The sequence below is a fragment of the Nestor notabilis genome, unplaced genomic scaffold (assembly GCF_000696875.1).
Source record: "Nestor notabilis isolate BGI_N333 unplaced genomic scaffold, ASM69687v1 scaffold7172, whole genome shotgun sequence".
Taxonomy (NCBI): domain Eukaryota; kingdom Metazoa; phylum Chordata; class Aves; order Psittaciformes; family Psittacidae; genus Nestor; species Nestor notabilis.
This window is the reverse complement of record NW_009917844.1, coordinates 41,031-56,730: the sequence shown is the minus strand read 5'-3', so window position 1 is coordinate 56,730 and position 15,700 is coordinate 41,031. Positions and strand designations below refer to the sequence as shown.

The 15,700-nt window shown below is 38.9% G+C and overlaps 1 protein-coding gene across 1 annotated transcript in view; it reads right to left on the bottom strand.

Annotated features, from left to right (window-relative positions):
- The window catches only part of POLR3B (polymerase (RNA) III (DNA directed) polypeptide B), a 75,597-nt gene that overhangs the window by 19,821 nt on the left and 40,076 nt on the right, over window positions 1-15,700 (bottom strand). The window contains exons 19-22 of the mRNA XM_010009432.1: window positions 9,840-10,049; window positions 7,818-7,976; window positions 6,282-6,399; window positions 5,453-5,595 (exon numbers count right to left, since the gene is read on the bottom strand). Of these exons, the coding sequence (XP_010007734.1) occupies window positions 5,453-5,595; window positions 6,282-6,399; window positions 7,818-7,976; window positions 9,840-10,049 (630 nt within the window). The remainder of the gene's footprint in view (window positions 1-5,452; window positions 5,596-6,281; window positions 6,400-7,817; window positions 7,977-9,839; window positions 10,050-15,700) is intronic.

Sequence of the window (15,700 nt, the reverse complement as noted above, 5' to 3'; positions counted from 1 at the left end):
CTTCTGTGCTTTGAAAAGTGACTTTGCTTGAAGAATGCAAGATTAAAAAACCAAAATAATTAACAAAAAAAGAAGTTTCTTTATCCTTCTGGAAAATATACGATGCAATATAGTTAAAACAAAGCCCTACAGCTCAGGATAAATCCTCCCTGGTAGGTAGATGTTTATGAGACAGTAGAAGCTTAAGGGCTTTGTAGACTAAAGAGACAGTTTCAGTCCCAAAGATCTTACTGCAACATCCAGTTTGAAGGTGAATATTGAAATAGAGCAAAATATTTGCATTTCACAACACAACATGATGGCCTCAGTCATTTCTCCCCATATACTCCTTTGTTGTCAGGTCTTGACGGAAAGGCTAGCTTTTTGGTAGAAGTGTACTTAAAACACAGACTTGCACGAAAAGAGGGTGTTGTGGACAGGCCAGAAGTGGTGACCCTTGCCAATACCATGTTGACATGTGAGAGGACACAAAGACAGCAATTACAGAGGCAGTGGCACAGATCTATATTATTAGAAGCCTACAAAATCTACCTACATATTTAATGAAAGGCTCTTCTGTAACAAAAGGCTAAAGCTGGTTTGTGAGACTTAATCTGTTGTATTCCAGACACTTCCCAATTCTCTTATTCCTCTTCCTTCTGCCCAAGCAACATGTACAAATCAATTTGGAATACACGAAGAAACTCATGAAAAAAATCCAGGAAATGTGGTTTGTGCAATCTCTTATTTTGCACATATTTAATTACTTTAAGACTACAATTCTGTGAAATCAAATCTCATCTTAATGCACTCCTCTTAGAACATAAAAATGTTTCACAGAGAAGACTGACAATACAGACAGAAAAATGCTTTCTCTCCTTCTTACTGAATCAAGGTACTTATTATGATAAAACCTTATCATAGGTTTAAATGGCCCTATGATGGGTTTAAAGCTAACACTCACAAATTAAATTTGAAGTGGTAATCGCCTGCATTCAGACAAAGATGAGAGAACAAATTCAGCCTAATTAAAAATTCTCTCAATGGAACATGTTAAACTGTTAGTATAATGATTTCTGTTTCACATTTGTTTATACGCCTTTGTTATGACTGATCCTTCCCCGATTTGATGTCAGAGAAGGATGATACCAGCTGTGTTTTTAAACAGCTAGCAAAGAATATTTCCCCTTTCCTTTTCATGCCTTTTTTCCAGTTCTATCATTGCGCGTGATCTAAGATTAATTTCAGTATCTGGTTCTTTGCTGTATACTGAAGCTGCAAAACACGGAATGCCACTGTTCTTGTCAATATTTTTTTTCATGGTATCTAACACATGCATCTTCTCCACTAAGCACATTTCTCCTTTCTCCCATTTATTGTAACATCTGTTCCCACAATGTACTACAAGCCAGCAAACTGAGAGGCTTACTACCAGGAAGGCCATGTATCCTAGTACAGTGTAATAATCTAGAATATGATCAATCTCCCGATCACAAGAGATTACTACAGACTGATGTACAGGACAGCTAACTGACATGTCTGCAAACTCTGTAACACAGTTGTTGCAATCATAGAATCACAGACTGGTTTTGGTTGGAAGGGACCTTTAAGCTCATCCAGTTCCAACCCCCTGCCACGGGCAGGGACACCTTCCACTAGACCAGGTTGCTCCAAGCCCCTGTGTCCAACCTGGCCTTGAACACTGCCAGGGATGGGGCAGCCACAGCTTCTCTGGGCAACCTGTGCCAGTGCCTCAGCACCCTCACAGGGAAGAACTTCCTAACAGCTAATCTAAATCTACCCTCTATCAGTTTAAAGACATTCCCCCTTGTCCTGTCACTACACGGCCTTGTAAAACGTCCCTCTCCAGATTTCTTGTCAGCCCCTTTAGGCACTGGAAGCTGCTCTGAGGTCTCCTCAGAGCCTTCTTTTCTCCAGCCTGAACCACTCCAACTCTCTATCTCCAAAACCATGCTGAAAGGGACATTTGCTATTCTGATGGTTTTGGCTTGTTATTATTACAGGTCTAAAGCAGAACTACATGGGGGATTGGTCATTCTAACCTGATGTAATGCAAGGCATTATTATGGGCACCCTCAAAGTTCCCTGCAGCATTTAGGATGTTGTTTTTCATTGCCATGGGATTTCCACAGGTATTTGACTTCGGGGGGAAAAAAAATTCCTAACTTTCTATGGCTGTTGGTATATTAACGAAAATACTACCAGATTCTAGTCCAGTGCTTCTGCATTTGACCATGAGTACCAGGGTTTGATGAGCAGCAAAAGTAGTCATGAGATGTCTGTCCTTTAAGACCTCTAAAATGAGCTTGCTATGGACAGTGAGATGCTTGATCTGCATTTAGTGGTATAGAAGGCCCTCTGCTCTCTAAAGCTGTAATGCAGCCTGCCTGATACAATTCTCCTTTCTTCTGTCATTCTTTCACTTCCACCTTTCTTCCTCTGCTAGTTCTAGATTTGTGGAGGCCCCCTTTTTTTAATTTTTGGACAGGTATGAAAATCAGTTCCATTTAAATCCTGTTCAACTATTTCAATAGGTGCACATCAACAGCCTAAACCAGGAGAAATACCTTACCTGCTTATTTTTCATGCAAATGTCCATAAATATTCATCATAATTAACCAAGCAGCTTCTTTATTATAATTTGTGGGTTTGGGGTTTTTTTTAATTCTAGTCAGAAAATGTCCTGCACAGTAGTGATCATATTGTTAAATAATAACTTGCAGCTAAAATGCCACATGCAACCTATGAGGAGAAAGGACTAATTAGACAAAGCTCAAAATACATGAAGAAATGGGCTTTGCTCTAAAAGTACTGCACATTTTCCTTGTGAGATTAAAAAATTATATGAAAGAGACTCTACATGAAGTCTTCCTGAAGGAGAATCTTCCTGGAGAGAAGGAAGGAATGAGGCAGTTGAACTGCTCAACAATGTTTGCCTCTGAAGCTAATGATCTTCCCCCTCACTTACTGAAATCACCCCATGTGGCTGTAGGGCAAGAACTAGATTGGATTTTAAAAGAAAGGTCAAGAATGTACTGCTGCTGCTTTACTTTTTTGAAGCCTTCAACAGGTACTTGTTTCCAGCTCAGGGACTCCGTGAAAATCACTGCCTAATTTTAGATCAAAAGCCATCAGGAAAAACGTTTCAGTGCTTATCAGAAGAGTTTCTATTTCTTAATGACAGCAGAATCAATGGAAGAAGTTCTTTTACAGAGTTTCAGGAACCAGTTTTATGGGTTTTTGGATAGACATTGTGGAAGGGTGACCTTGGGAAGAGCAGGATGTACTGAGAAAGCCTGCATTGACTGTACTGCATAGAAAACACGCAAACTTGAGGCAACATGTGGTAGCAGCTGACATGATCAACTACTGCCTTTTGTACCCATTTCACCTCTTTTGACTGATGGCTTGCTCTAGGTAGATGTCCTGATCACCAAACCTGGAGACTACAGAAATGAGGATTACTGTGGAACGCACCTCATGACAAGGATGTGGTCTTTCACTTCAGTTACACCTGCCCACCTGATTGCCACTGATGCTTATATATTTCCATAGCCCCAGAAGGTCATAAAGGACCTTGAGTTTGATTTCAGGCTACACGTGTGAGTAAGGAAGTAAACAGTGGCATGGAGCATTATAAAAATGACTTCTCACTTTTGCCTTGGGTCCATCTGTAAGCAACCACTCTTCATACCTCTTCCAGTCATACAGGCACTGAGCATGCTGAAGATGATTCTGTTTAAGCTTCGTTTGAAAGAGCTCTAGAGCTGGATACTGCTTGTGTTCTGGTGACATCTGTTGCAATTTCATCTGCTTTCACTGGCTCATATCTACATATGAATGTTTGCAAGTATCAGCTCTTTGCTGATTCACTCCAGGGCATATCTGCCTACAGAGTTCTCTGGTTCTGCTCCAAGAATATAGGATGTGAATCAGCACAAGGACAAACCCAGCATGATGCTGGGACTAGAATGGGACCATGTCATAAACTGTTGAAAGGGACACTTCGGGAAGACACTCATAACAAAAATCATTCTTTCTTCCATGTGTCTTCTGATGAAGAGAACACTGCTAACAAAAGGCCAGTTTGTTTGCAAGACATCCTTTAGGTAGTATTGTAATTTGCTGTATGACTGCAAAGCTCATTGACTACAACTAGTTTTTAAGTATTAGTGTTTCAAATCTAAACAGTGTCCCCTGTTACATCCTCAGTTCCCTCCCTCTAGTCTCCACACAGACCTAGCAGATACTTGTGTTACCAGATGTTAAGAGGCTGGTATGCTTTACACTCAATGCTCTGGTTCTAGTTCCTCAGAAATCAAAGCAAGGAAGTAAGAATTCTTTTGCTCCAGTAGTTATTAAAACAGCATCACATTTGCCCAGCAACACAAAAGGAGTGCATGTGCTGCAACAGAACGATTTGGTAATACCAACCTTTTTGCCTCCCCACCACATCTTACAAGAGACTGAGCAATGTTCTCACACCAAAATAAGGCCTGAAAATGTTGTAAGATTGTAACGTGCAGGCAGTAGGTTTAGCACAACACAGAGTAAGGCAAAAGGGCCTGCTGAAAGTACTAAACCCCTCTATTTCCAGTACAGAACAGATAGATGAAAAGATGTCTAAATCTGTCCCCTATTGAGACCAATGGGATCAAAACATGCTTTTATGTTGCAGTCACTGTTTTCAGTCACTTCTTCCTTAACACCCTTCCCACACCTCCCAGCCCTTCAAGATTCAGAAAGCATGGTCTGAGTCTTTTTTTTTTGCCATTAAGGTCAAAGGGAACCCACTGCTTTTTTCAACAGATACAGAAACAGGTTCCTGATTTTCATCTTACTATTAACACTAGAGGGCTACCTGCCACCAAGCAGCTTCCTCGTAGGTACACATTTTCAGTTCTCAGTTTGAAGACCCAGAGGTGCCCCAGATCATATTCCAGGTATATTTTTAAAAACATTTCCCCCTTTTTTTCCAACTTCTGCTGATGCACTCCTAGTTGATTCCTAATTTGCTTCCTTTTTACACCATGGCTCTTTAAAACAGTATGTCTGTGCAGATGACTTGCAGACATCCCATTCCATCTTTTCTGTCCATTCCAAATGAGTCTTTCCTCCAATCTCTCTTGATAGCCCATTGATAAACCTATCACGTAAAACCAAATTCACACATACAGGAAAAAAAACCTTACAACCAAACCTCAAATGCCTGTTCTTGTTTAAAATGGGCAACTACCGTATTTTCCAGATTCGTAGGTGAGAGAGTTGTGTTTGCCAATTCCTCTCCTCAGTTCCAGAAACACCATTGCTAAGTTAGGTGAACTTCACCAAAAAAAGGGATATGGTCCTCATGAAAGATCTGAACTGGTCAATGGAAACATGCATGATGATATTATGCATGTATAGCAGGCATACCCAACATGCATTTATTTTTATTAAACATGTAGCTTACCTTTCTGCCCATGACGACTGCTAAATTTATCTCCAATTTCTGGACGTCTAGTTTGCCTCAACAACATTTTGATCAAGAAAGCATCCTCTGCATTTGATGAAATCATTACTTTTTCAATATAAGAATCAGTTGCACCTTTGTAGCTAGTACAATAAGAAAAAAGATGAGGTTTACATCTACGAACCAAACACAAGTTACAAACAAGTATCTGTGTTTTGGTAAGCTTCTGGCTAAACTGAAGTCTTCATGGAACTTACGTATGGGAAGCCAATGAAACAAAGATTATATAAAGTTCCAGAGTATGGTATGATTCTGTAAAAGGCTTAAGAGATAGAACAGAAACAAAGGGAGAATTAAGCTGAACTTGTAAAGAACAAAGTGTATTTTTTGTCACATGTGCTCTTCTGGACAGGAAAAAGCTTCCTAATGCATTGCAAATTTCTGGATCCTCAGTTAAACAAGCAAAAGCCAAATAGAGAGTTAGAGTTGACAAAGGGATTTTAAGGAATATACCATGAGTATTTAATAACAAAATTATGGTATAACATGCTGACTGAAACTATGCTTCAGGTGCAGGTGTGGAAATGAACCAAGGGCAGAACACAGTACGAGGAACCAACAGAGATGAAACCTAGAGTCTGAGATGCAGAGATTTCTGGGAGGAAAAAAAAAAGAAAAAGAGGTAGACATCCCAGAGCAGGAAGGAAATTATTCGCGTATTTGCTTTTTTCTATATATTGCAAAATATATTCCTTTGACTTTTCTAGAATTGAGTATTTTCTCAGACACCTTTCCTCCAAGTACTTTCCCCAAGTATAAAGCAACATACGTTACTGGCACATCTTTGTACTGTGGCTGCTGAGGCACACCACTTCCTTCCAGAGGCGTCTGGGTCACAGTTGGCATAGATTTGTTCACAAGGACTTGCTTGTTTTCTACTTTCTCACCTAAAAAGAACAAGGTAAAAAAGCACCATGAAAACATACCTGGCTACCTGTGTTAGAAATACATTTTCAGCTTTATAAAAAAGGTAACATGGAAGACAAACTGAGAGGAACGTGTCCAGGAAGATTGCCATGTTATTTTATTGGCTATTATGTGAGAAGGGAATCATTAAACTAGCTTTTTTTTTTTTGATAACCAAAACAGAATAGCTTACAGTCTGGTGCACTATAACAGCTGTTCAACATACCCTCGTCTAAAGAATACACAAAAGCATCTGAAGTCATCTGCTGTAAGTATGGAGAAAATTAACAAGCAAGACTAACTGATAAATTTTAGAAATTCACACCTATATTCAGGACATCACATCATTTCCACATGAGTTGTGCAAGGCTACTTCCAGCCTCTCCTTGCAGTTACTTCTTCCTCTTGCTTCTGGGTCACATACCTCAGCTATTTTCCTCTGCATTCCCTTGTCCTGCCCTTCACATAGAAAACCAGACCAGCAGCATGGCCAATGATACAAACGCACATCAAATACCTGCCTTCCACCTCCTCCACAAAATTACACTGAACTTCAGCCTATGTCTCTTTTCTGTCCACATGAACTACTTTAAAGAGGTTTTTTACCTACACACTGAGAACAGCCTCAGTTTGGAGTCCACCCTAGTCCTATCTGTCCTAATACTTCAGGAGATTCTTGCCTTTTATTCTTTAATTAACTTTGAAAGCTCCATTGTGATGTGTAAAAGAGCAAAAGTGACCCAGTTGTGTTGCTATAATGGAATTAAGTTTAGTGCCTTTTACAGCACCTTTCTTATTAAATCTCAGCAGATCTATTAAGCCATTTCTTAATTGAAGGATGATGGTATGGGAGGATTCTTTCTCAAATTTATTTCCACTGGAAAGTTATACACCTATCCTCATAACTAAACATAGTTGTATTTATTTTCTTCTCTCTCTCCAAGCATATTGCTGAAGTGTTAAAAACACAAGCTTTTACTTCCTCTAACAACTGCAGTAACAGACAACAAGCTAGGAGGTTTTGATTTGACATATGAATCAAAATAGTAAGTAATTTATCCTTAAAAAGCAACAACAGAACGTATGAGAGACAACAGTAAAAAACCTACAGTTTTTAAAGTTTGCCAGTTTGGGCACATAAGAGGAATACAAGTTCTAATGTTTCAACAGATTCACACTGTTAAAGACTCACTCTCTTATTTAAACATAAAGTTCCCTAAATGCAAAGCCCTAAAACCCCCCAATGACTGGTACCCTGCTGCTTTCAGAAACTAACATTTTTTAATTTTCTATTTTTAAGAAAAAAACCCCTACTTACTAAACTAAGTAAACAAGGTGCACAAGAATCATTAACAGAACATTATGAACATGCTATGATTGAACATGTAGTCTGACATACCTGGAGAGCAGATACCATCAGCATCTAAAATTTCATGGCGCCAGATTGGTTTACGGGTAGCTGCATCCAACATTGGACCCATGACTTTATCAAATGTCTGGTTCGTATAGCGCTTCAGTGTACACTTGGCATTCTTATATACAAGACACCTTCCAAAACCTAAAATGCAACATGAACTCATCTGCTTAGGAGTTCGAAGATTCTTTATAACACATTATCAGAATAAAACAAGGATGTTGATCCACCAGCTGAGTGACAGAACATAAAATATTTTTTTTATTAATCAGATCATTCATTGTCTTGAATATATTTAACACTGTACATGGACACTTAGTAGCTCACAATTTAAAATCAGATCATGCATGCTACTTTTTTTAGACATTGGACTACAGTCCAATTCTGAAGTTGAGCTAATCCACTTCTATACCTCTGCACACACGCATACACACACACGCATCATTTCTCTTACCTTTGGTGGTTCACAGAGAGACATAACATAGGAGAGAAAACTGCACCAGGATGAGAACAGCACCTCTTCCTCTCGGGAGTTCTAAGAAACCTGAGCTTTTACTCATGTTTGTGGCTGACACAAGCTAGACTACCAGGAAAGTACGGATTGAGCATTTCACATATAATCACCCCATTGCTCACTTTTTTCCCCCAGCTGAAAGAATTCTGAGATATATATATATTGTTATAAAATAGGTTTGTTTTGGGTTTTAGATGAGAAAAGTAGCATCTCTGGAATTTTTCTCCAAGTACAGCAACTACCCACAATACTAAACACTTTAATCACATTTAGAATTACAAACAGCCAAGAGCAAGGCTTTCTAATCATCCTACATTATTTTAGTTCATTTGAAATATTGTTGCAGCCACATACAGTACATCTATATCTTTAGATTATGTCAAATAACTCCTCGCAAGCACCACAGCTCTCCCTGTAAATGTTACCAACCTACCAGAAAAGAAAACATTCAGTTTTAAATCATGCCTGTTGTTGTTTTAGAAAAGGAGGCATAAATTAAACGCGGCAGACATTAATGCCAAAGATACATGTCTAGGAATACTATTATTGCTGCCTAGCAACCAGGAGGAAGGGAGTGTAGGGGGAATGAAGTGATGGAAGAATCTGATTTTGGCCACCCGAAACTAAAACCAATTTGATCTCGCTGCACTGTGTCTTCTCTCAAGGGAATTTATTTGGAAAAGAGAGAGAAGAGAGACTAAGTTTTCTAGCAACTCTCCTCCAACCCCCAGCAGCATTAATATAAAGCATTGAAGAACTGTGGAGAGACTGAAACAGGCACAAGCACTGGTTTCACCTAGTTACCTTATATTTGGTGCTTACATACTTTTACTTAAGATACACCACATGCATAGATTTATTTCCTTAAGGCGGCAGGTCATTAGTTTATCTCTGAATAAACACCACACTATTTTGCTTTAGGCAACACTAGTACTTTCTCTCAGAAAGAAGGTAATAGTCCTATTTCTCCCTCAGAGCATCGAGTTCACAATGACACAAACTACCACACGTTCCATTCCTTTCCCAAATATAGAAGTCTAATTTCATCTATTGCTTTTGTTACCGGGGAAAATAATGAGACCCCGTTGCTGTTAGTAATGAGCAGAGATTCAGGTAACCATCTAAAAGGCAAGTCCAACAGAACAGATTAAATAATACCTCCCTTTTTTTGTAAACTAAATATTTTTTAAAAGGGGCCATTTATACCTTTTTATTTGAGGTCAAAAGTTCGTAATTTTTTCTTATAATATCCATAGTCAGAATTTTATTCCCACATTGGCAACTTCACCAAGCACTCAGTTACAATCACTATTCATGCAGAAAACAAACAAAAGCATTCAAAGCAGTTTTGGAATTCAATTTCTTAACTGGAGATGTACTGCTCATAACGACAATAAGAATTATTCTGGGATAACACCAGGAGACAACAAGTTTATTAAAATATGTACTAGCACACACACACTAGAGAAGTGGGAAGGGCTGATGGTTCTTACCTCTGTCCAAAGAGGCCTTGTTTAAGACAAGAGCATCTTCAATATCGTAACCACTGTAGCTCATCACAGCGACTGTGGCATTCTGTCCAGCAGGCAGTTTCTCAAAATCTATCAGTTCTATTGTCTTTGTTTTTACCATTGGCTTTTGTGGATAGGCTAGAAGGTACATGAGAGTATCTATCCTGTTTCTTTGGTTGTATCCAATAGTACCTGTATGTAAATGAAAAACAAAAGTGTGTGAACAAAGTGAATTTTCTAGAAATGTTTTGGCTTTAAAAATTACCAAGATATAAATTAACTAAAACCACAAACTGAGGAATTTAATCTAATAATAGAAATTCTTTAGGAAAAAAAGGGAGAAAACTGTGAAAGAGAACTAAACCAAATTTACATTACTGTACTTAAATAAAGATGTAAGTGGCTTCTTAATTTAATCTTCCTGAAAGAATTATTATTTTTTTCTTAAGCATAAAAACCTAAGCATCAAGACAAAAAGAGAAACAACAAAAGAAAGTCAGGTCCTATATGACTGAATGCAGATGAGATCTTTTAAAAATCATGACACTGAATAAAACTGCAAGTATGAAGTTTGCTCTATTGTTCTAATAGCCATAGGGTTTTTTTGGAGAGCTGAACTTGTATTCCGTAGGCCTGATCCAAAATTTTGTGAGAATCAATAGAAAGACTCCTATCGAGTTCAAGAGGAACTGTGGATCATGCTCTGTGTCTTCCACATCATATTTCCTTCCTTTTCTGGGCAATAATTAGTTCAACAACAGCCTGTGTTAGAATGTCACAAAGCATGAACAAAGCATACAGTTAGCAGCAGCCAAGACTGATTTACTTTCTGAAATTAGAGGCGCCATTGCGGGAAAGACTACAGTAGAAGTTCACTCACGATATATTTGTCTTTTTACATGAAATTAATTTTAAATTTATGGTTCAGAATTCAATCCTTTGTATAGACCTCCCAGCTTGAGACTGAGATTTTTGGCCCTGTCCCATCAGACTGCCAAAGTGTCTTCTGAAATCTGAGGAAAAAATAATTAACACCCAGCAGGGAAACATAAACCGTTGTGTAGCAGAACAAAAGTTAAGGCAATCATATGTTATTAGAGTTTGCTGTACCAGGACTATGCTATGTCTCTAAGCAATTAAGAAATTACAGTCTGAAAAGTTAAAAGTTTTAAAGCTTTAAGTGCTAAATATTCTGCAGTACTTGTGCTTAGGAGGTAAGTAAGTCTTTCAAAACGTTTTCATTTCCTCCCGCAATTTCAGAGGCTGGCTGCTTTCAAGGAAAGGTGAAAGCAGCCAGTGTATAATGAAGACTTCACTTAGCCAGAATATAGTACAGCTGAACACAAATCTGCTCTTAGGGGAGGGCAGCTTCATGTTTTAGATGCATCTACTTGCAATTTCCAACTTCCTGCATTTAAGTAAAATGCCTAGAAAACCAGATTTCTAAAACCAGGCAGCATCATGAACATTCTGAAGACCTGTCCTGTCACTGGCACTAAGCTCCCTCTCCTAAACTACTGTAAGTCTGAGGGTAGTTTTAAATTAGACATTAGGAAAAAAGTCTTTACTGTGAGGGTGCTGAGGCGCTGGCACAGGTTGCCCAGAGACGCTGTGGCTGCCCCATCCCTGGCAGTGTTCAAGGCCAGGTTGGACGAAGCTTGGAGCAACCTGCTCTAGTGGAAGGAACTTTAAGGTTCCTTCCAACCCAAACCATTCTGTGGTTCTGTGGTGATTTCCAAGGACAATAGCGAGGAGATAGCTCAACAGATACTGTCTGAAAATAAGCTATTTTAACTGGCTCTTGCACACCTGGAGTTGTCTTAGTTCTAGAAAGTGGATTTGAAGCCACAGGCACAGCACAGGCACAGATTTCAATTGTCTCTTGCTTCTGAGCAGCTGTCTTTCTGCTTTTTTTTTTTCTTTGAGAGTGAAGTCTATCATCCCTGAGCAGTATTTTCTGTGTCCAGTAAGAAACAAGCTCATAGGGCCTGGATTCATCAACACTGAAGAGCTTCCCAGTCACTCCCCACACTGCCTACCGAGTGAGAGCCCTATTACTTCTGATATTCTCCTAGTCTAAGTGTTAGACACTGTTTTCATTGCACTTTGATAAAAAAACCCCCACAACCTGGTTTTCCTACTACACAGGTAGGAAAATCTACTTCCAAACGAAAAACTTAAGGTTTAGACCATTTTTCCCTCTGCATCTAAAATGAATAATCTGAGTGCTTTCAGGATGGGTTTTCTGCTGCAAAGCTCATCTTAAAAGTTTCATGGATAGGTACATTTTCCTGTTGTTGAAAGAAATCTTCTCCTGAGAAAGCCATGCCAAGTTTCACTTCTGAAACGCTTACAATGTTTTTCTCCTCCAGGATGCTTACATGCTGTACCTGCTATGGTTCACTGGTTAGGGATGTTAAGATGTGATGATTTCTGGATCATAGCTAAACTTGTCCCTTATACAGCAGTAAAAATCTGTGGAAGTTCCCTACATATCAAGGATTACAGCTGACACTTTTACATATTTCAGTCAATCCAAATTATTTCTCTCTCAGAGGTTCATGTATTTCAAAGTTGGTATTTTTTTATCAGAGGTTCAGATGAGCCTAACAGAACTATTACTGTTTGTATCAGACCAGGAGCCATAGGTGACTGACATGACTGACATTTTGAGCCTCAATAATAAACTGTATTCAGTCAAGTCTTCAGGAGTTGAATGCTGTATCAAATCAAATGGAAAGCATATACATATATACAAATGATGGATATCCTAGCAGGGAAGAAGCCAGTTAGAGAATGATTCAAGTGTACAAGTGAAATAAATTAGCCAAAAAGCATGCCATATGTCAACAATATTTGTTCTAATTGCTATGATTTAATGGTTATACAAATAATGCCTTCTGTAGACTGGTCTAACAAACCACAGCTTTAAACCACAATCTGCTTATTTAAAATTAAGAAGCAAGACAAGAAGCAGCTCTCGTCTTCTGAGGACTGGTGTGTTAGGACGAGACCTCACTGTGAGTGTTGAAATGGGGGAAGTCACTAGCTTTATTTCTGTTTTCTCTCTGAAAGAACAGAGCCCTTGTTTGCTTCAGCCAAACAGCCAAGCAAAAGTAAAGTATAATTAAAGTTCACCATAACAAACCCTGCTCACAATGACCCACATTTATAATGATCCCAACAGCAAGAACCATTTTTTTTCCCCATTGGTAATTAGCCCTGTTTAAAGCAAAACACACAAGGTTGACCTGGATACAACAAAGATCATTTTCTTGCTTTTCTCTTTTTTTTTTGCTTGGTATATTGTGAATGCATGTGTGCATTCTTCCTTTTTTTTCCCCATTTCCTGACTTTTTATTTTTAAGTATCATTTGATCATTCTGTAGTGAGAAGTAATCACTATAAAAATGCTATCTAATGATATTTAGCATAAGCAGGATATTTTTATTCTGATGCAGAAAGTTTTGAGAACTCACCAGAACAAACAGCCAGCTAAAATAAGCATTTATCCAATTCTCCAGTGTATTACTTGGAGCAAGTTTACATAGTGTAATCAAAAATAAGAAGAATATAGAAAACAATCTGGTTAAGATATAAGCCAAAAGGGCTATTATTGCACATGCCAAGGGAAGAACTGCTGTACTACTGAATTTCTCCTGATTTCACCATGGATATTCTACTATTTTGTTCTTTTATATGATCACAAATGAACAGAGAAAGGAATTTTTAAACACTACACTAAATGTTGTAGAGTGGACTCCAACTCATCACAGAGAAATTTTCACAGTACACAGATCAGGAGATCTGGACGTTCAGCATTTGAAATACTCTTTTCACACAGAAAGATTAAGAAGTCAGTTAAAAAGATCATGGGTAAACTGGGGAAAGAAGTCTGGCTCATTTGTGCCCCAGCACTTTTGTGCCTGCTACCAGGGAGAGAAGAGCTGGCAAAAGAGACTCTCACAGAGCACAAACACTGCTCCTCAAAGAACAGTGGCAAAACTGAGCCCTAACCACAAAGTACCCAGGTCCAGCTGTGATGACCAGCAACAGCTGGTTTTGCTTTGATGTTTGTTTCAGTTCTGTGCCAACAGAGAACATACATACAAAATTTGGGAGCACCTGAGCTGTCATCCCACCAACAAGCCTTTCACAACTGTCAAACCCCCAAAACCCACAGCACTCGGTTCCTTGAAGTACATTTGTCTTCTCAACTCAACTTTAACACATTCAGAGCTGGTTATAGCACAAGGCAAAGCAGTATATAAAGGGCTTTGCTACTTCACAGAAGCAAAGCAGAATGTACATGATACAGGAAGAGGGTTTTTTTGTAATATCAAAGAAGTTGCTTTAACATATACCTCTGCAACAAAGATCTTGCCAACCTACCACCCTCCCCTCAAGTACTTCTAACTCTTTCACAGGTTAAAGCAATCTTTAGCACCCAAACCCTTCTTTCCTTAACTCAAGACTCGCATGATGACATATGGGTTGAAATTGCAGCGCACAGTTGTGCTGTGAGAGCGTACAGCTTGCTTTGTGTACCCAACACTGCCGCTTTCACAGATGCGCATGTGCATGTGCAATATGGTGGATTACTGGCAGGAAAATGTGTATGGTTTAATTTCTGACATTAGGCTTTTATACAACACTTCACAGCCACAGAGGTACAGTGTGTCAAGCTGACTGCCTGTGTCTTCATGGACTTGAAAAGCTCCATTAAAATGCTTTCATTAATTGTTGGAGCCTTTGATCCTCTTAAAACATTATTTTAGCAACACATGGAATGCAAACAGCACAGACTCTTGTATTTTAATCTTAAATACTTCTCAGATTTTAAGCTACAACTGTTAACTTTGCACTGAAATGCCAACATCCAACTGAGGTCCTTGCAGCTGCTGTTTTATTTGCCACATAATCGTGACTTCCCCTCAGTCTTACAGTTCAACCTGCAACATATGGTAAATTATCTATGCCAAAACAGGGATTTCATTTCAACTTCATTTCACTAAAATCCAGTTTGCTCAGTAAGTGCAGCCCTATTCCTCCAAGATGACTCATTCTGCCCCTGAAAGGGAGGTATTTTTCAGGACATTTAATGTTATCCTACAGAAACATTAATATTTTAACACCTAATGCTTGTCAGGGATGCTGTATTACAGAGTCCATTGCAAGCTCTGATGTCCACTCTCCATTTACTTGTGCTTTCACACCTTTCCTTAGCTTGATGTTTAAAAGAGCTTAAGAGTGTCCAAAGCTGCTGGCACAGCTCTGTGACATGGTCAGAGGGGGTCAGTGTTGAGAAGCACAGGGCTCTCCTTTCCCAGTCTGAGCCCCAGGGCTCCCTCCATGCCCCCAGGTTTTGACAGCCAAGGGAGTGGCACAGTGGACTTGGACATGAGACTTTCCACATGGCAATGCTGGACCAGGAGCTGCTCTGCAATTTCAGTATGGAGAAAGCAAGCAAGATGGTTACTGAAAGGTGGGGGTTTGAAGCACTACATCTTTTCCTAAATATAAATGGAAAAAAACTACGTAAAATGTTTCAGGAATATCCTCTAAGTCTCAGTTGATCAATAAAAGTAGAGAAAAATCTTTTCTGCCCCCATATATATTGTCACTTATGGTGGTGTTTTGTTTTTGTTTTTTTTTTAAACAGTTATTACAAAAATCTTCAGGTGTTTGCAGATACTTCAGGCAGAGGAAAATACAGCTCAGGTCATGTGCCAACTTTTAAAATGTACTTTTATCTAGCTGCTTATTCTTTGAGTCAGGTGTTTTGTCATAACAAACCGAAACAAAGGCTTTTTTTATTGCTCAAGATATTCAATGGCTTTTGT